General features: G+C 45.5%; 1 protein-coding gene across 14 annotated transcripts in view; it reads left to right on the top strand.

The window, feature by feature from the left end:
* Positions 1-19,914, top strand: part of hspg2 (heparan sulfate proteoglycan 2) — a 176,020-nt gene that overhangs the window by 79,350 nt on the left and 76,756 nt on the right. For 13 of the 14 annotated variants that reach the window (XM_070447994.1, XM_070447993.1, XM_070447992.1 and 10 more), the window contains 19 exons: positions 707-870; positions 1,363-1,542; positions 2,181-2,377; positions 2,638-2,785; positions 3,091-3,218; positions 4,041-4,127; positions 4,246-4,304; positions 4,639-4,700; positions 4,995-5,135; positions 5,632-5,805; positions 6,740-6,919; positions 10,228-10,346; positions 10,524-10,635; positions 10,897-11,010; positions 11,231-11,358; positions 12,829-12,915; positions 19,043-19,113; positions 19,252-19,319; positions 19,505-19,645. In XM_070447994.1, coding sequence (XP_070304095.1) covers positions 707-870; positions 1,363-1,542; positions 2,181-2,377; positions 2,638-2,785; positions 3,091-3,218; positions 4,041-4,127; positions 4,246-4,304; positions 4,639-4,700; positions 4,995-5,135; positions 5,632-5,805; positions 6,740-6,919; positions 10,228-10,346; positions 10,524-10,635; positions 10,897-11,010; positions 11,231-11,358; positions 12,829-12,915; positions 19,043-19,113; positions 19,252-19,319; positions 19,505-19,645 — 2,360 coding nt within the window. Of the gene's footprint in view, positions 1-706; positions 871-1,362; positions 1,543-2,180; positions 2,378-2,637; positions 2,786-3,090; positions 3,219-4,040; positions 4,128-4,245; positions 4,305-4,638; positions 4,701-4,994; positions 5,136-5,631; positions 5,806-6,739; positions 6,920-7,172; positions 7,292-7,501; positions 7,614-7,896; positions 8,011-8,203; positions 8,332-8,645; positions 8,733-10,227; positions 10,347-10,523; positions 10,636-10,896; positions 11,011-11,230; positions 11,359-12,828; positions 12,916-19,042; positions 19,114-19,251; positions 19,320-19,504; positions 19,646-19,914 lie in introns of all 14 variants that reach the window. The other variant, XM_070447983.1, reaches the window with a different exon arrangement.

Here is a 19,914-nt window from a genome sequence, read left to right as displayed (position 1 = left end):
GTAATGGATGCCTTCGGCTCGTAAGCAGGCAACATCATATTTTTCATGCGCCAAGATATAGTCACTCGGTGGACATCCAATGTTGCCATTAAGTCACACATCATCAGATAACATTAGATTCCTATCAACCTAAGGATTAATTTCATACCCCCCATGTAGCTATAGCTCAAACAAAGATCAAATGGAAGCTTACCTTGTAAGATGTTTGCTGTTTGGTGAAAACGTGTAAAATAAACATTTTGACTCTCTGGGCTGGAGATCAATAACGGTAGGTCACAGGCAGACAAATAAGACATCCCGGCTTTCAGTGTGTATAGACGTATTCTGTGTTTATTTAGTTTATGCTTCACAACGCTAACCGGAATGTAGGTAGCAGGCGTCTTGAAATTAGGTCATCGCTTCGGCCTGCCCTTATACATTCGTATGCCCATATATGATAGTAAGTCACACCAAAGATTTTAAGGCACTGATCAATAACCAAGAAAACCAAGCTTTCCGCAGACACCCTGCTTTTGCAGGCTACCGTTCTCATACCAGACTGAATTGAATAAAACAAATCTAATAGGGTCCCCAAATATGGGGACTTTACATATAAGAGGTTTTAAGCATGACAACTTTTGTTTATACATGCAAAGCATGAATGTCATAACTGGTACGAGAAAACTCTCTCTTATTTCATTTTCCCTGCCTCCCTCCCTAACTCCAGGAGTGAACGTGACTTACCCCTCTCGGCCGGGCACCCCTCCTCTCTCCTCCACTCAGCTTCTCATCAACCCAGAGGAAGAGGAGTTCCAGCTAGTCGACCTATCACGGCGCTTCCTCATCCTGGATTCATTTTGGACGCTGCCACGCCAGTTCCTGGGAAACAAGGTGCGGCATCATCACTACATCAATTCCTGCTTTGCACTACTTTGGCCGTGTTCCCCTGTTCAGACATTACATGCATCAACCAATGGTTGCATGCCACGTCAGGCACCATACTGCTATACCATAGGATGTGGTTAGCTGATATGCAAAATACCTATCCAGGCGTTGGTAAGGTTTGGCATGCATCAGTAACCTCTGAGCAGGAGAACACAACCCTTGTCTCTCCAATGACTCACCTTGACATCATGTTGAAATGATCTTACAACAGCAAGATAACTACTATATGAATTATAAATGAAATGCTCATCTGAAAGTGTCAGCACACAGAAAGTGTGTCAGAAATGTTTAAGTTATATTCAAAGGAAGACGCTCCCCCACACTGCTTGTGTTACTCTTATTAAAGGCTTATGTTTCAGCGTCACAGCCTTCGTCAGAGCTTTGTCTGGCTTATATAACTATGAAATGAATACAGCGGCGGTATGTCTGTTTATTTAGATTGACTCCTATGGAGGGTCCCTGAAGTACAAGGTGCGTTACACGCTGGCCCGTGGTGAGACTGAGCCTGAGGAGAAACCAGACGTGGTCCTGACCGGGAACGGTCAGAGACTGGTCTACCGCAGGGGCAACCCCACCCCCTCCAGAGAGGTCAACCAGAAGGAGATAAAGTTTACTGAGGTGGGTCCATCTGCCAACAACCACCCCACTTTTAGCTTAGTTTGATTCATATACACTTTGTCAAGCTCTTTATGAACAAAACAATGTAACTGTCTCTAGTCCTTATTTGTACAGTATAGCAGGGTTCCCCAACTGGCGGCCCACGGGCCAAATTTAGCCCAAGGGTGTTTTTATTTGTACCCTCCCCCAAACACACGTTTGTTTTTTATTGTTAGATATAAAAGACTGTATAAATACCAGCAAATCAGCTGCAAGTGATTTGAATTTTGGAAATCTGTTCCAAGGTATTCCCACACATAATAGAGATATACAGTATGTGATCATATACGCATGTAAGCAAGGTTTGAAATTATTATGTTTTAGTCAAATATGATCTATTAGGGCTTTCTTGCGGTCAAATTGCAGTTGACAAATTATTTGTAGAAAAAAATCTGCTGAATCTAATTGATGATCCCAGCAGTATAGGATCAGTGGTTTAGGATAATTTGTCTACATCTTATCTATGATCCTATACTGGCTGACATGTTGCTGTCTAAGCCTTCCATGTGCAGTTAATGACCATTGTTTTAAATGTAGCCTTCTGGGCCATGTGTGATCATGATCACTGTCTGACCTCTGATGGTTTGTGTGTGTTGTAGGACAACTGGCAGCACTCGTCGGGTCGCCAGGTGTCCCGTGAGGACCTGATGATGACGCTGGCCAGCCTGGAGAGCATTAGCATCCGCACCGTCTACGACAACCACATGGTGAGCGTGGCGCTCAGCGACATCGTCATGGACACCACCACTGTGGAGTACAACGTCCATGACAATGCCAAAGATGTGGAGGAGTGCAGGTGAGATCCCATAGACTGACTTCAGCCGAGGTTAAGATTTGAATTAGATGTTGTTTGTTATCGCTCCATAGAGTCACGGACACTAAAAAGTGACTTAAACCGTGACAAAAAAAGAGGAGGAGTGCTTAGAACCTTTTAGTGCCTGCAACTGTAGGTATATGGTGAATAAATTAGCATAGCATTGTATTGTATTGTGTTTGAATTGTAGGATAGTTTCTGTGGACAGTTGTAATGGCTTCCATGGTGTGTGTTCCTCCCAGGTGTCCCCCTGGCTACTCAGGACTGTCCTGTGAACAGTGCTCCACTGGCTTTGAGCGTGTTTCTGGAGGGAACTTCCTGGGATCCTGTGCTGGATGTAACTGTAACGGACACGCCAGCGCCTGCGACCCCATCAGTGGACAATGTCTGGTGAGGACTCCTCAAAACACAACGTTATCATTATACTAAAGCCTGGCTGTGAATGACAAAGCTTTGAAGTTGTATTCGAGCTCTGTCTTTCAGCTGTAAATTGAATCTGTTGCAAGTGTCGCGAATGTCTAGTAAACGCATTGAGTTGGTGGCTCTCACAGTCAGTGGCTGAATTGTTAACCTGACTGTAGTAGCTGTTTGCAAAAGTACCAGTCATTTGCTGCACATTATTTGTTCAATGACCTGTGGACAAGTGTACATAATATAGAGGTAGTAACTGAACTACATTCCTCTCCTTCCATCAGAGCTGCCAGCACAACACTGAAGGTCCTCAGTGTGACAAGTGCAGACCAGGCTACTTCGGTGACCCCAGGCGAGGTCGCGCCGATGACTGCAAGCCCTGTCCCTGCCCATACACTGAGACATCCCGCAGGTGAGGGGTCACCATGAGGTCACACACACACTCACACACATTCACACACACACACACATACAGTACATGGGAGTTGGGGAGTAGTGAACTACATGTAGTTCGAATAGTTATTTAACTACCTTTTCCAGTAGTTTGGTGGTAGTTGAACTAAATTCAAATCTAGGTAGTGTTTTCAGTAGTTAATAACTTTTTTGCCATGCTGCGGTGTAGCTAACTACTGGAACTACACACTACTTTTTTTGCAAAAAGTAGGCAATAACTTCCTATCGTTTTCGGCATCAGACCTGCCTAATTCTCACTTGAAACATAGGTTGTGTGTTTAATAGGCACGTTTATAGATTCTGTTAACATATGACCCCATAGTGATCTGTTCTGGTGATTTGCAGTCTAATGTTTCAGATTTGCATATGATCATTTTGGGATGTAGTGAACTACTTTTTCAAAGTATCTTTAGTTCAGTGAACTATACTTTTCTTAAGGGGAGCTTTAGCGTAGCTTAACTTCTTCCAGTGGGAAGTAATTGATAGCTTGGTTAGCTATATTTTCAGAGTAGCTTCCCTGTGTGGGTCTGTGTGACACATACTCACACAGACACACACACAAACACACCATGGGAGAGAGATAGAGAGATGGAAAGAGCTTTTTCACACAGCAGGTTTACGTCCATGTTGGGTAGATTCACTGAGCAGTCCAGAAGAGCTCTGGGCTAGCTTATTCATTCATTGCTGGTGTTGTCAACTTGTGACCGCTCTCGCTACCCATTAACCGGCAGCTGTAAATATTAATGTACAAATCCTGTGACGTTTGTTTGTGACTCCTCAGGTTTTCCGACACCTGTTTCCTGGACCATGACTCCCAGGCCACGTGCGACGCCTGCACGCCAGGCTACACCGGCCGTCGCTGTGAAAAGTAAGGAAGTGACATTTTCCCCTTTTACCTCTGCACTGTCTTTAAAGAAATGCTAGCTTTACTATATATGGAATAGTTCTAAAAGATGTTTATGAAAGTGTTTGTTTTTTCCCCATAGGTGTGCATCTGGGTACCAGGGTAACCCACTGCAGCCCAATGGCAAATGTTTTACAACCCGTGAGTGTTTTTCTTGTTTTTTGGGAGGGGGTGGAACGTACATTTTTAGGCTTGAATGTGTTAGGAAAGTTATTCACCTGGACGGTTTTACCCAGAGACATTTGTACATATAAATCATGACTCTGCTTTATAGTGCATGCCATGCTTTATGTCCTACTTTACCTGTAAGAGCCTTGGTCTTGACCCAGTGTAATTATTAACATCAATCATACCTGCTGAGAAGGTGTGGTCATTGGCCTGGTATGTCGAGTGATTGTGAAGGGGTTAGAGTTGGTGGAGCACCCCCAGGTGTTGATCCATCTCCACTCCCTCTCTCTCTCCCTCCCTCCTTCAGCAAACTCAAAGTGTGATATTCGAGGAACAGTGAATTCCAACAGCAGACCATGCGCCTGCAAGGTAACACACTACGTTGCTATGGCCTACTGCACTTCATTTTCATGGCCATAGTTTGAATGGGGCTTTATATTAGATGTATTAGTTTTGATATGCTGTAGTAGAAGATTAGACTCTCAATCACCAACACTTGAACACCATTGTCAGTTCATAGAGACAGTCATAAACTTGAGCCCGTTTAGCTTTGCTGCTGTTGTACAATCATCCTTCATGATTACAGACAGTGAATGATGAGCCGGTTGGACAGCCAGCGTTACATGGCAGATGTGCGTGGCTGATGTTTTCTGTGTGTTGCAGTCCAACGTGGTGGGGTCGCAGTGTGACGAGTGTAAGAGCGGCTCCTTCCACCTGACGGAGGACAACCCAGAGGGCTGTCTGCAGTGCTTCTGTATGGGCGTCACCAAGCAGTGTGTCAGCTCCACGTGGAGCCGAGACCAGGTCAGTAGCCTGGCCTTACTAGCACTCACACACACAACGTCTATAAGGCATGGGGGTTAGTGGACGGGGGGCACATTTAGGGATCTGAAAATAAAAACAAATGTACACGCACTGGCCTTAGCATACCTGGGCATGGGAGTAACCATACTATACTGACTCCTAACAGTCAGCCAACAGACAAACAGTTTTCTACTGCAAGCCGGGAGTTTCCAGCTCTGGTTTCCAGCTCTCTCTTTGATATAATCAGCTAATCATGGTGTTTGACGATTTGCTGAATCAAGTGTGTTAGTACTGTGAGTTGAAGAAGCATGCTCTACAGCTCATGGGAGAAGTAGTGCAGACACTTTAGTGGTCAGGAAATACAAGGAATGTACAAGCACATCCCAAACCACAGCAGTGCATTGAGCCTGTCTTAATGTACCCGCACCCTTTTAGCTTGTACTTTGAGGAGAGGTGTTATGGGTCTAAAGTGTGTTTGTGTGTTTGCGTCCCCCAGGTCCGTGGCGGTGTGAATGGTCAGCTCTTCTCCCTCTCCAACGGAGCCAATACCAGAACCATCACAGACGGCATTGCTCAGAGAGGCTCCTCGGAGGTGGTGTATCGCTCCTTCTCTGACATCCCCAACGACATCTACTACTGGGTCCTACCAGACAGCTTCAGAGGAGACAAGGTGAGAGAGGGGAGAGAGTGGAGACAAGGGGAGAGAGGGGGAGAGAGTGGAGACAAGGGGAGAGAGTGGAGACAAGAGGAGAGAGTGGAGACAAGGGGAGAGAGGAGGGGACAAGGAGGGAGAGTGGAGACAAGGGAGAGAAGTGGAGACAAGGGAGAGAGTGAGAGACAGAGGGGACGAGAGTGGAGACAAGGGGAGAGAGTGGAGACAAGAGGGAGAGAGTGGAGACAAGAGGAGAGAGATGGGAGACAAGAGAGAGAAGGAGAGTGGAGACAAGGGGAGAGAGGGAGACAGAGGAGAGAGTGGAGACAAGAGGGGAAAGAGTGGAGACAAGAGGAGAAGGTGGAGACAAACGGGAGAGAGTGGAGACAAGAGGAGACGGGGGAGAGAAGGAATAGAAGGAAGACGGGGAGGGGGGAGAGGGAAGACAGGGAGATGAGAGACAAGGGGAGACGGGGGAGAGAGGGAAGAGAAGGAAGACGGGGAGGGGGGAGAGGGAAGACGAGAGACAAGGGGAGAGATGAGTGGTTGGAGGCTTTGACTCTTTTTTTTACACTTGCATGTATTTCTCCTCTTACCCTGAGAGTAGACTATAGGGACAGGAGAAACTGTCATCCACGTTTATTTTTACTGAGTAGTCTTCCCTCTGGAAGCAAGGTGTGATTTAAATGTGGTCATGCTAGATGTCACCGTCCACATGCTCTCTCAACATGTGGAAACTATTGAGGCTTTACGTACCTAAACGAAGAGAAGCTCTCTACTTCTGGTTGGAGTTCATGGTCATGCACTTGTCATCATGTGACCCGTGACCTGGCTAGCCTGACCCGTGACCTGGCTAGTCTCATGGAGTGAAATACCTTTCCACTGTCCAGTAGAGTTAAGAGAATGGTTGTTCTAGAATCTTGAACGTCTCTTTCTGACATGTTGTTGCCAGGTGACAGCCTACGGCGGGGAGCTGCGCTACACCGTGCGCTACGAGCCCCGGCAACGCTCCCTGGTGATTGACAGACAGCCAGATGTGGTTCTCCAAGGCAACGGCATCTTCCTGGAACACTTCTCCCAGACAAAGCCCCTCCCCCGCGCACCTACCACAGTCACTGTCACCTTCAGAGAGGTGTGTGTCATTGTTTGTGTGCGTGTGTGTATGCGTGTTTTTTTTAAACTGATCATAAACAGTTTGTTTTCATTAAGATGTAATAACAGGTTGTCTTTTGTGGATGATTTTGTTTAGATTACGTAATTAGATTACCATTAACTCCATCGCTAATCCCAATCCTTTTCTTGAATATAATCCCCGCTCTAATCCTGAGTTTGCCTATGCAGAACTTTACATTTCTCTGTCTCTCCCTGTTTTTCTCTCCTACCAGTCTGCATGGAGGCGTGCTGATGGACAGCCCTGTACTCGTGAGCACCTCCTCATGGCCTTGGCTGATACTACTGTATTCATGATCAGAGCCACCTACGCTGACAACATGGCTGAGACCAGGTAAGAGAGGACCAGGCTACTTGTACTATTGAGGTCTACCTCTACTCAACTCTAGTGTAGGTAGGAGAAGGAAGACATATTGAGTAGTACCTCAAATCAGCTGTAGTTTTCCACATAAAGATGATTCTAAAGAATCATTTAGGACACTTACTGGAAAGACCATGTGGCTGATGTTGTTGTTGTTGTTATCTCACCTGCGTTGTTGTCCAGTCTTTCAGACATCCAAATGGACATTGCAGTGCCACGCTCCACAGGCAACGAACATGCCCTTGAGGTGGAGGAGTGTGCCTGTCCCCAGGGCTACAAAGGACCATCATGCCAGGTACTTTACACACACAAACACACACACACACCACATAAACATTATCCTGATGACACAAGAACAACCAATAAAGTAGCTGTTCCTCTGCTACCTCTCCTAGTCGTTAAGCTCCATCACTTTGTTTCATAGCACTGTAGACATCTTGGAAAGAAACGCAGAGTTGAATTGTCAGAGCATGCTGTCATGGAACAACAAGACAATCTACTGTACTGTCTACATTTCTATTACTACATGGCCTGAGGGGGTTTTCCATGTCTTTCCTTCCATGTCTGTTTCTATACAGGAGTGTGATGTGGGCTACACCCGTACAGGCTCTGGGCTCTACCTGGGTACCTGTGAGAGGTGCGACTGTAACGGCCACGCCAGCGGCTGTGACCAGGAGACAGGCGCGTGCTTGGTAAGTCACACCACCCTCCTACTGTACTGTATGTCAGTAGTACAGTACTACAGCTGCATCTGGCTTTGATGTCTGCTATGGAATCCGCTAATGGTTTCTTGACAAATCTCAACATGTGGAATCAGAACAGAACACACATTCGCTCGTAATAGGATTTCACTGTTCCATGGACGTGTGTGTCTCCTTTTTCTAGCAATGCCTTCACAACACGGCCGGCCCAAGGTGCGAGCGCTGTTTGCCAGGTTTCTACGGCAACCCTGTGACGGATGGCCCCCAGGCCTGTCAGCCCTGCCCCTGCCCTGGCACTTCCCCCAGCAACCAGTGAGTTCACTCCTCATGGGCTCTACAGCTGCACAGAACTACACCTTTACATGGATCAATGGCTCTGGAACTCTAGCTCCAGACTTATCCTCATGAAGACCCTTATTCTACTGATAAACATTTGTCCATTCACTTGCTAGTCAACCTCATAGAGATCATATTTAATTATGTGGGGTCAACCTGCTCTTTGTAAAGACAGTTGATCTGACAGTGACTGGTCATACAGTTACACTATTGTCTCAAATGTAACCCCATTCCTATTATATGGGCTGTAGGCTATACTGTCTCTGATAGAAGACTCTGTCTTCCTGCAGGTATTCTCAGTCTTGCTACAAGGACGTGGATGGTCAGCCCACTTGTGATAACTGTCCCCATGGCTTCACTGGCCGGCGCTGCGAAAGGTACGATTCTCTCCATATTCAGCTCTTTCTCACTCTATCCCTTCCATCCTTACTGTCAAGCTGCTAAGTGGTCAGTGGTTTGGGGATGCTGGGCTGGCCGGAGCACGGCAAAGCAGAGGTGATAGGTCTGGCACTGGCACCCACTTGCTTCATTTACAAAATGGGAATAGTAGCACGTCTGTCCATTGCATCCCTCTTTCAACCAGTCTTTCCAACCAGTCATGATTGATTGGTATGTATTAGTGAAGTGGTATGGGGGACGCAAAGCTCAAATCAATGCCACCCATTCCAGTTAGTTAGTAAAGGTTTTTGTGTGTTGGGTTTGGTCTCTGCAGTAGCAGTGCCTTTTATGCTATTTGAGAGGTCAATATGTGTGGTGGATTATTGAGCTTGGCTAACGAACATTGTATTTATCAATGGGCATTTTTGTTTTTAAAAATGTGTCTGGTGTACCATGGGATTATATGTGATATACTAAGGTGTGATAGCATTTGTTGTCGTAAAAGTCGCAAAAGCCAAAAAAGTATATATTTTTTTGTTGGGCCAATCAAGTCTTTCGTTAGGAATGTTTGGACTTGTAGTTGTGTCCTGAGGAAACCTTATGTAACTTGGTTTTTGCTATCTCTCCTCAGCTTCAGTTCTCTCCTATGCTTCAGCTTCCTCCTTTGATTTAACTTTGCCAGAACCTTTTCAGTCTACTGTTTATGCTCCAGTTGTGCTTTAATGCGTTTTGTAAGGTTTAGAAGCTGTGGGATAATGTTGTCAGTGTTTACATATTCTCTCTCTGAGGCATAAATGTAGAGGTGGCATTTCGAATGTCACATCTGTTTGACGAATCTTTGCTACTCGAGGTGCAAAGATGACGATGAGGTGACTGGTTAAATAAACATCGGTATGTTTTGATAAGTTGAGCCTCCCTGCCTGCCCTATTTCTGATTTGAATGTTTTGATCATTAAGAAAACAAGACAGTTGTGTGGATCCGTACCTGCAAGAGAACAATGAGGGATTCCTCCTGCCGGGGTGTGGTGAGGCAGTGTTCAACTTTAGCCTGGAGAAACATGTGGTGCCAGAGGGCAGTGGAGACGAGGAGGAGGAGGAGTATTATGAGGAGGAGGAGGAGAAGGAAGACACAGACTACAGCCCAGAGCTAGTCGAAGAGAAGGAGGATTACAAGGTCATAGACTACAGCCCAGAGCCAGTCGAAGAGAAGGAGGATTACAAGGTCATAGACTACAGCCCAGAGCNTGTGTGTGTGTGTGTGTGTGTGTGTGTGTGTGTGCGCACTCAGGTGCTCGAGTGTTTGTTTTTTGACTGATTCTAAACAGTTTGTAATCTTAACATCAACATGTTGTCTTCGTTGATGATCTTGTTTAAATTACCTAATTAGATTACCATTACCTAATTTTGTCTATAATCCCAACTCCAGTCCTGAGTTTGCCATGGCTGTGTTGCACAGAGCGTCGTTTCTCTCTCCCTGTGTTTCCTCCCTACCAGTCTGCATGGAGGCGTGCTGATGGACAGCCCTGTACACGTGAACACCTCCTCATGGCCTTGGCTGATACTACAGTCTTCATGATCAGAGCCACCTACGCTGACAACATGGTTGAGACCAGGTAAAACCGAACCAGGTGCCCTGTAGAGATTCACTCCGAATGATTCCACATGATGAGGATTCTAAAGAATCATTTAGGAAACAGCTCTCAGTAGGCGCTACTGTAAACACCCACGTGGATGATGTTGTTATGGTTGTTGTTGTTGTTGCCTCACCTGTGTTGTTGTCTGTTGTTCAGTCTCTCAGACATCAGGATGGACATTGCAGTGCCACATTCCACAGGCAACGAACAGGCCCTGGAAGTGGAGGAGTGTGCCTGTCCCCAGGGTTACAACGGTCCATCGTGTCAGGTACAGCACACGCATACCACAAAAATCTATGTACTGTACATCCCGATCTTATAGTTCCTCCTCTGTTACCTCTTCTAGTTGTAAAGTTCCAGTGTGCTCACTTTGTTCCATGGTCCTGTAGACGTCTTGGAAAGAAACACAGAGTGGGATTCTAACAGCATGCTGTAATGGAACGGCAAGACAGTCAACTGTGCTGCCTGCGTTGTTTTCACTCCATGGCCCGTGTTGTTTTCCCATGTCTTTCCATCTGTTTCTATACAGGAGTGTGACATGGGCTACACCCGTACAGGCTCTGGGCTCTACCTGGGTACCTGTGAGAGGTGCGACTGTAACGGCCACGCCAGCGGCTGTGACCTGGAGACAGGCGCGTGCTTGGTAAGTCGCTCCACCCTCCGGTTGTAATGTATGCCAGGAGGACAGTGCTACAGCTGCACTTGGCTTTGAAGTCTGCTATGGAATGCGCTAATTGTTTCTTGGCGAATCTCAACATGTGGAAACAGGTTCAGAACACACATGGGCTCATAATAGGATTTCACTGTTCCATGGGTGGATCCACCACTCTCTCTCTTCCCTCTCATGTGTCTCCCTTTTTTAGCAATGTCTTCACAACACGGCCGGCCCAAGGTGTGAGCGCTGTTTGCCAGGTTTCTACGGCAACCCTGTGACGGACGGACCTCAGGCTTGTCAGTCCTGCCCCTGCCCTGGCACTTCCGCCAGCAACCAGTGAGTTCACTCCTTCTCGTGTACTCTACAGCAGCGATCCTCAACTGGTTGGTCGCAACCTAAATTTGGGTCACAGTAGCATTTGAATGGGTCGATTGTCTCTGAGTATTTATTTCAATGAAAAAGTACTCCAGCCTGAACTTAAACTAGATTACTAAAACCAGCTTGAAAGTGGTAGAAACTCATTAAATAATTTAATCTCTGTACAATTCTATTGGCAGCTCTATTCTGAGGATTTTGCTGATTTTGTGGTCTCAAACTAGTGACCTTGTATATTAGTATTATTCATCAAGAATCTGCTTGATGAATTGCTGCAATTACTTTCAAAATCTAGTATTAAAAATAGTTTTCGGGCTTCTAGAATGGCACAGCGGTCTAAGGCAGCGCATCGCAGTGCTACAGGCGTCACTACAGACTTCGGTTCGATCCCGGGCTGTATCACAACCGGCCGTGATCGGGAGTCCCATAGGGCGACGCACAATTGGCCCAGCATCGCCCGCCTGGGAGGACTTTACTTGGCTCATTGCTCTCTAGTGACTCCTTGTGGCTGGCAGGTGCCTAAAGACTGACCTTGGTTGTCAGTTGAACGGTGTTTCCTCCGACACATTGGTGCGGCTGGCTTCCGGGTTAAGCGGCCGGGTGTTAAGAAGCATGGTTTGGCGGGTCATGTTTCAGGGGACGCATGACTCGACCTTCACTTCCCGAGCCCATTGGAGTTGCAGCGATGAGACAAGATCGAAATTGGGGAGAAAAAGGGGGTAAAATACAACAACAAAAAATGGCAATGTTAATATTGGGTCGCGACTGAGACAACCGGGTTTAATTTGTGTCCCAAGGCAAAACCAGTTGAGAAGCAATGCTCTACAGTAGTGGTTCCCAAACTGTGAGGTGCAAGGGGTCGGAATGGAAGGATTAGCTTTTCTAGCACATAGATATTGTTGTAATTTTTTTGTCACTCAAATATCACATGAATACACATTAGACATGGCAGAATGTATAGAATTGCAAGAAAATGTGCTTTAAAACTGCAACATTTTCTTTGGACCTCATGACAAAATGTGTAGAGTTGTAGGAAATAAGATTTAAACAGCAAAATCCTCAGGATTATTCGCAGGATGTTCCCCAATGCTGGAAGGGGGGCCCTGAGTGAAAACGTTTGGGAACCCCTGCTCTTCAGAACAGAACTACACCTTTAGATGGTTCAATGTCTCTGGAACAAGCTCCAGACTTATCGTCTTAAAAAACATCTTTAATCTACTTATAAACATGTGTCCATTCACCTGATGGGTCAACCTCATAGAGATCATATTTCATTCTGTGGTCAACCTGCTCTTTGTAAAGACATTTGATCTGTCGTTGACTGGTCATGCAGTTCCACTGTTGTGTCAGCTATAACCTTGATATTTAGAATACGGAGTAGGGTTGTATACTGGTTTACAAGACTGATAAAAGTATTTTCCTTTCCTGCAGGTATTCTCTGTCTTGCTACAAGGATACGGACGGTCAGCCTACATGTGATAACTGTCCCCCTGGCTTCACCGGCCGGCGCTGCGAAAGGTAAGACACGCTCCATCTCCACCTAGCCCTTCCAGCCTTACGGTCAGCTGTTTACTGGTCAGTGGTCTGGGGATGCTGGGCTGGCCAAAGCACGGAAAGCAGAGGTGACTAGTCTGGCACCCACTTGTTTCCTTTATAAAACGGGTATAGTAGCATGTCTGTCCGATTGCATCCCTCTTTCCAACCAGTCATGATTGATATGTGAGTGTTAGTGGAGTGGTATGTGAGAAGAAAATCTCAAACCAACGCCACCCATTCCAGTTAGTTAGTAAAGGTTTCTCTGGGTTGGGTTTGGTCTCCGCAGTAGCAGTGCTCTTTATGCTATTTGAGAGGTCCATATCTGTGTTGTATTAATGCGCTTGGCAAACGGACATTGTGTTTATCAATGGGCATTTTTGTTTTAAAAATGTGTCTGGTGTTCCATGGGATTACACGTGTAGTAATGAGTTGTGTTATTACTTTCCTTGTCGTAAAAGCCAGTAAGTGGTGAAACCAAGTCTTTCGTGTTTGGACTTGTAGTTGTGTCCTGAGGAAACCTTATGTCACATGGTTTTTGCTTTCTCTCCTTTGCCTTAGCTTGATTGCTTTGCCAGAACTTTCTCTGAGTCTCCTGCTTTAGCTGCTTGTTAAAAGGTTTAGAAGCTGTGGGCTAATACTGCCAGTGTTTATGCCTGGGCCACGTTGACATTATTCTCTCTACAAGGCATAAATCTATTTTCTAATGTCATGTCTGTTTGACGAATCTTTGCTACTCGATGTGCAAAGATGACGATGAGGTGACTGGGTAGACAAACATTTGGTATGTTTTGATAAGTTGACCCTGCCCTATGTCTCATTTTAATGTTTTGATCATTAAGAAAACAAGACAGTTGTGTGGACCCGTACCTGCAAGAGGACTATGAGGGTTTCCTCCCGCCGGGGTGTGGTGAGGCAGTGTTCAACTTTAGCCTGAGGAAACATGTGGTGCCAGAGGGCAGTGGAGACGAGGAGGAGAGGGAGGAGGATTATGATCAGGAGGAGGAGGAGGACACACGCTACAGCCCACAGCCAGACGAGGAGAAGGAGGAGGAGATAAACTACAGTCCACAGCCAGACGAGGAGAAGGAGGAGGAGATAAACTACAGCCCACAGCCAGACGAGGAGAAGGAGGAGGAGATAAACTACAGTCCACAGCCAGACGAGGAGATAAACTACAGTCCACAGCCAGACGAGGAGAAGGAGGAGGAGATCAACTACAGCCCACAGCCAGACGAGGAGAAGGAGGAGGAGATAAACTACAGTCCACAGCCAGATAAGGAGGAGGAGATAGACTACAGTCCACAGCCAGACGAGGAGGAGGAGGAGATAGACTACATTCCACAGCCAGACGAGGAGCAGGAGCATGAGGAGACAGACTATAGTCCGCAGCCAGATGAGGAGGAGGAGGACACTGAATACAGCCAACAGCCAGATGAGGAAAAAGAGGAGGACACAGATTATAGCCAAAGACCATACACCCCCACATGGAGCCTACTGTCCACTACCAGCCACCGTACCCAACCCACTCACCCTACCATCCCTACTCGCCCTACCACTCGCCCACCCACTCCCACTCGCCCAGCCACTCACCCTACGACTCCTACTCACCCAACCACAACCACCCCCATAGCTGACATGGTCCGAGTCCACCTGAATAGGACTGCACCAAGGCTTCCATCGCTGAACACGCCCAGCCCTGAGGTTAGAGAGCACAGCTTCCAGTTCCTAATGAGGCTCCACATGAACCGCTTCAACCAGCGCCTCAGCATGCTGGAGAGCAACACCCTGGACATCAAGGAGGGCATCCAGGCCATGAGGGGCCAGCAGAGCAAACTCAGCACCCAGCTGGAGACGCTGCAGTCACAGTCTGCCCTGGAGAAGAAGGAGAGGGTGGGCGGACTGGAGAGTAGCTACACAGACATGGAAACTCGTCTGAGAAGGCTGGAGGGTCGTCTGGAGATTGTGATAGATGGGTTTACTGCCCTGGCTCAGGAGATGAACAAGGTGAAACGCGTCAGACACAGAGCACGGTCTGCTAAGGAGGCGATGGCTCTGCCACCAGTGTCCACAGCCTTAGTGCCAAGGGTTACCACAGTTCGACACTCCTTCAGGACTTCTCAATTAACAACCTTGACAACACTGAGATCCACTGTCGGGACTCAATCCACAACCACCAGGTCACAAACTAGAGCCACAGTCCCCAAAAGCTTACCCACGCCCCATCTCCCTGCTAAGAAAGCCACAATGGCCCATAAGTCCACCACCAAAACAGTCAAACAAACTAGATCCACCAAAAGTAATGTCAATTCAAAGTCCAGCCCAAGACAAAATACTACCATAAGTAAACCCAGGACTAGCTCTAGAGCACGTAGTACAACAAAGCCTAGCACTAGACCACGTAGTACAACAAAGCCTGAAACAAAGACTACGATGGCCAAGAAGCTTCATGTGACAGCTAATAAGCGCTCAACACAGACACGTCAATCAAAACCAAGGGAAGCTGAAGAAGACCTGGCTAACACTAAATATCAGCTGGCACCACCATCCCATAAACGCAAGCCTCCAACACAGGTGTCCAAGTCACGTAATGAAGCTGCTAAAAAGGAAAAGGATGCTTCTCGTGCTAGGAGCAATGATAGAAAAGACAGTGCCTCTAGATCATTTGCACCTCATTCAAAGGTTCAACCCAGGGTTAAAATCATAGCAACAGTTGTCAAGAAACCATCCGACTCAAACAATGGTAACTCTAGACCTAATTTGGAAACCATTGCTCCAGACTCATACCAGTTGGCACCACCGTCCCACAAAGTCCAGGAAGTGTCAAAAGCTAAAACAAGTTACTCCAAGAAAGTACTCACCACCACGTTGGCACCCACCAAAATGGCCTCTACTTCAAAGCGTTCCAGGTTAACAACGAAGAGTAAAGTCAAAATTACTAGTTCCAAGAGACGCCCACAGAAGAAGAAAGCCCAGCCCCAGTCCAATGTTCTGGACCTGCTCAAACTAATTCAAAGGAATGATCAAAAATCATCCCAAAAGAACAAGAAACAGAAGCAAGGTGGTTCCGATGGTTCTTTTCACATTGTTCTAGGAAGGCTGGCCATTCCAATCAAAATTATCCCTGATTATTAGGTACATTTATATATATTTTTAAACTTGAACAAATTTCAACATTTATCTAAAATAACCTGTTTGTGGTCCTGATATTTATGCTTATTTTTATTATGTATTTGTATCTATGGAATAAGTCAAATTCTATTTTTTTCTTTATAAAGGACTGCGTGAGATGAGAGTAACTTCTTCATGTAGAGGCAACATTGTTATTGTGTTTAAAGCTGCATCATGAAATAATATACAGTTACCATATTCAAAGTTGTGTATTTACAGGAGTTGTTTGGTGCTATTTTCCTTGAGCCCAGTGGGTCAGACTACCTCAAGACGTACACATACAGTATTTAGAGAGTATTACATTTCAACTTTCACAGCAGACTTTATAAATTACCCCTATTATACGGACAAATTGTACATGTAAAATTGGTTTAGCACAATCATGCAAGTACAGTGCATTCGGAAAGTATTCTGACCCCCTTGACTTTTTCCACATTTTGTTATGTTACAGCCTTATTCTAAAATGGATTCAATTTTTTTTCCCCTCATCAATCTACACGCAATATCTCATAATGACAAAGCAAAAACAGGTTTTACAAAACTGAAATATCACATTTACATAAGTATTCAGACCCTTTACTCAGTATTTTGTTGAAGCATCTTTGGCAGTGATTACAGCCTCAAGTCTTCTTGGGTATGACGGTACAAGCTTGGCACACCTGTATTTGGGGAGTTTCTCCCATTATTCTCTGCAGATTCTCTCAAGCTCTGTCAGGTTGGATTGGGAGCGTCGCTGTACAGCTATTTTCAGGTCTCTCCAGAGATGTTCGATCGGCTTCAAGTCCGGGCTCTGGCTAGGCCACTCAAGGACATTCAGAGACATGTCCCGAAGCCACTCCTGCATTTTTTTGGCTGTGTGCTTAGGGTCGTTGTCCTGTTGGAAGGTAAACCTTTGCCCTGAGGTACATGTACATGTTCTAGGAAGAGTCTTGGTGGTTCCAAACTACTTTAATTTAAGAATGATGTAGGCCTCTGTGTTCTTGGGGACCTTCAATGCTGCAGAAATGTTTTGGTACCCTTCCCCAGATCTGTGCCTCGACACCGTCCTGTGTCAGAGCTCTATGGACAATTCCTTTGACCTCATGGCTTGGTTTTTACTCTGACATACACTGTCAACTGTGGGACATTATATAGACATGTGTGTGCCTTTCCAAATCATGTCCAATCAATTGAATGTACTACAGGTGGACTCCAATCAAGTTGTAGAAACACCTCAAGGATGATCAATGGAAACTGGATGCACCTGATCTCAATTTCGAGTCTCATAGCAAAGGGTCTGAATACTTATGCAAATAAGGTGTTTCTATTTGTATTCCTTTATACATTTGCAAAAATTTCTAAAAACCTGTTTTCACTTCATCATTATGGGGTATTGTGTGTAGGTTGATGAGGACAAAAATCAATGTAATCTATTTTAGAATAAGGCTGTAAGGTATCAGAATGTGGAAAAAGTGAAGGGGTCTGAATACTTTCCGAATGCACTGTATGTGTATACTAGTGGAGGCTGGTGGGAGCAGCTATAAGAGGATGGGCTCACTGTAATGGCTGGAATGGAATAAATGGAACGGTATCAAACACATCACACAAACAGTATGGAAACCACATTTTTGACTCTGTTCCATGAATTCCATTCCAGCCATTACAATGAGCCCATCCTCCTATAGCTCCTCCCACCAGCCTCCACTGATGTATACTATACAGTACTGCTAGTTAAGTATTTGAAGTGAGTTTGCCCAAGCGTTCCGCCGTCCCTATGTTCAGGTGTAAATCTATGTTTTAATTCCATCTGCTATTACGATTGGATGACTATCGATATGATTGTGTATGTAAATGTGATCCGTGATTGTGGTGTATTATGTATTTATAGCATTCATTCTGCCCTTGCTGCCTTGTGATTGTACTTCAAATTATTTATTTTTTGCTTACTGTGCATAACCCGAATAGCAACATGAAACATGTAAAATGTCAACCCATTTCTTTACCTCAATAATATCCCAGATTTTGCTTCATCATGCATTGGTCAGATAGTTTCCCAAAAACCGTTTTAGCTTCTTACTGTAAAGTTAGACTGGACAGGTTTTTCCAAAGTCCCATTGAAGCTGTGCGTTTGTTGGCTGTTCAACCGTGGAGCTTCCAGTGACAAGGTAAGAACTGGAGCAGCTAGGGTAGCTCTCCCCTAGGGTGGCCTGGCCTATTGGGCTCTTTAGCTGGACAGAGCTTTGGTGGATGGACATAGTGCCTCAGCTTGCTTCTTCTTAGTTTCTCAGTGTTATATCCTGTGATATGATGCCTCTTTCTGCTCTTAGACTTTAATTCTCCTGTTCATTCTCTCTGCTCTGCTGTCTTTATCAAGGTTTACTTTGGTGACACATTATTTTAAAATGGAAAATGAACTTTAATGCAACCTTTCTCAGTTCATCTTCTAGCAACCTATGAGAAGAGAGATGGTTTCAACATTTGACCCATGTTGAGAGTTGTAGCATTGGCTGTGCTTTGTCTATCTCCAACATCGGCAATACATACACATCTTTTAGCCTCTTTTTGCATCTGGGAAACTCAAAAGTCAGGGGATTTACAAGTGGTGTATCAAAGCTGTATGTGCCACTATGTGATTGTGAGTGGTGTTTAAAAATAAACCCCTCATAATGCAGGGGACCTGGGGAATGCCTAGTGCATGGACAATGGAAATCCACAATTAATAAATTGTTGCTGTTGGCTAATAATGTAGCGTGTATACATCATGCATAGTATTTCACTAGCAGTGTATTTTAATGTGTCTACTCTGGGCCAAGAGTGTGCTGCGAGGACAAGCCTCATCACGTATCTATCTCTTTACACAGCTCGCCCAGTTTCCTGCCCCCATTGTTCCTTCCCTGTGTGTATCCTCTTTGACTGGAAATGTTTGTTTTAAAGTGTAAATGTTGGCTGTTCTCCATTTCAGATGTGCTGCTGGGTACACAGGCAACCCCCAGCTTGGACAAAAGTGTATTGTTGGCAACAATGATCTCAATGGTAGGTATAGATTATTCAATTAAATATAACTCGATCCCCTCAGGGGCAATCTGTACACAGATTGCAGCTGTGTACATTATAGTATTTTCTGGAATGAAGGCACACTGAGTGAAAAGCTCAGCTATGGCATGTTTACAGGTAACTGCTACGACTGTGATCAGAGAGGAAGTGAAGGATGCAATGGAAATGGTGTGTGTCGCTGCAAGGTAAGCAAACCAAGGCTTCTCTATGTTTTTCATAAAACCGCCAGCCGCATTGACACCCTCCTATATCCTTATCCACTTGTTATCTCTCTAGGTTTGTCCCATATAAATATAATTACTTGAATCATTCAAGTCTATGTTCTATTTATGTGTAGGTTCACCTCTCACATTATATCATTGTGTTCCAGATGAACGTTGAGGGCCCTGCTTGCTCCAACTGTAAGCAGGGAACCTTCCACCTCAGCACAGACAACAAAGATGGCTGCCTGTCCTGCTTCTGCATGGGAGTCACTCAGCAGTGCTCCAGCTCCTCCCACTACAGAGACCAGGTACCCAGGCAACAAGAACAAGGAAATGACTTCCTGAAAATAATATATGAGTAAATATATGAAGAGAGCACTTTGAGAGTAGCCTGGCGCTGGTCTCATATTTGTTTGAGTTAGACGTGACAACTGCCAATTAAGGAATAGGCAAGTCAACACACAAACATATACTTACAGCTTTCCTGAAAGTGCTGCAATTGCCAATAAAGTTCTACTGAACTGAATAAACGGTTTTCCTGTCTCTCTGAGTGTGATTGGTTGATCATCCCTTTATG

Source organism: Salvelinus sp. IW2-2015, linkage group LG17, assembly GCF_002910315.2.
Source record: "Salvelinus sp. IW2-2015 linkage group LG17, ASM291031v2, whole genome shotgun sequence".
NCBI lineage: Eukaryota > Metazoa > Chordata > Actinopteri > Salmoniformes > Salmonidae > Salvelinus > Salvelinus sp. IW2-2015.
This window is presented reverse-complemented; position numbering and strand designations above follow the sequence as displayed.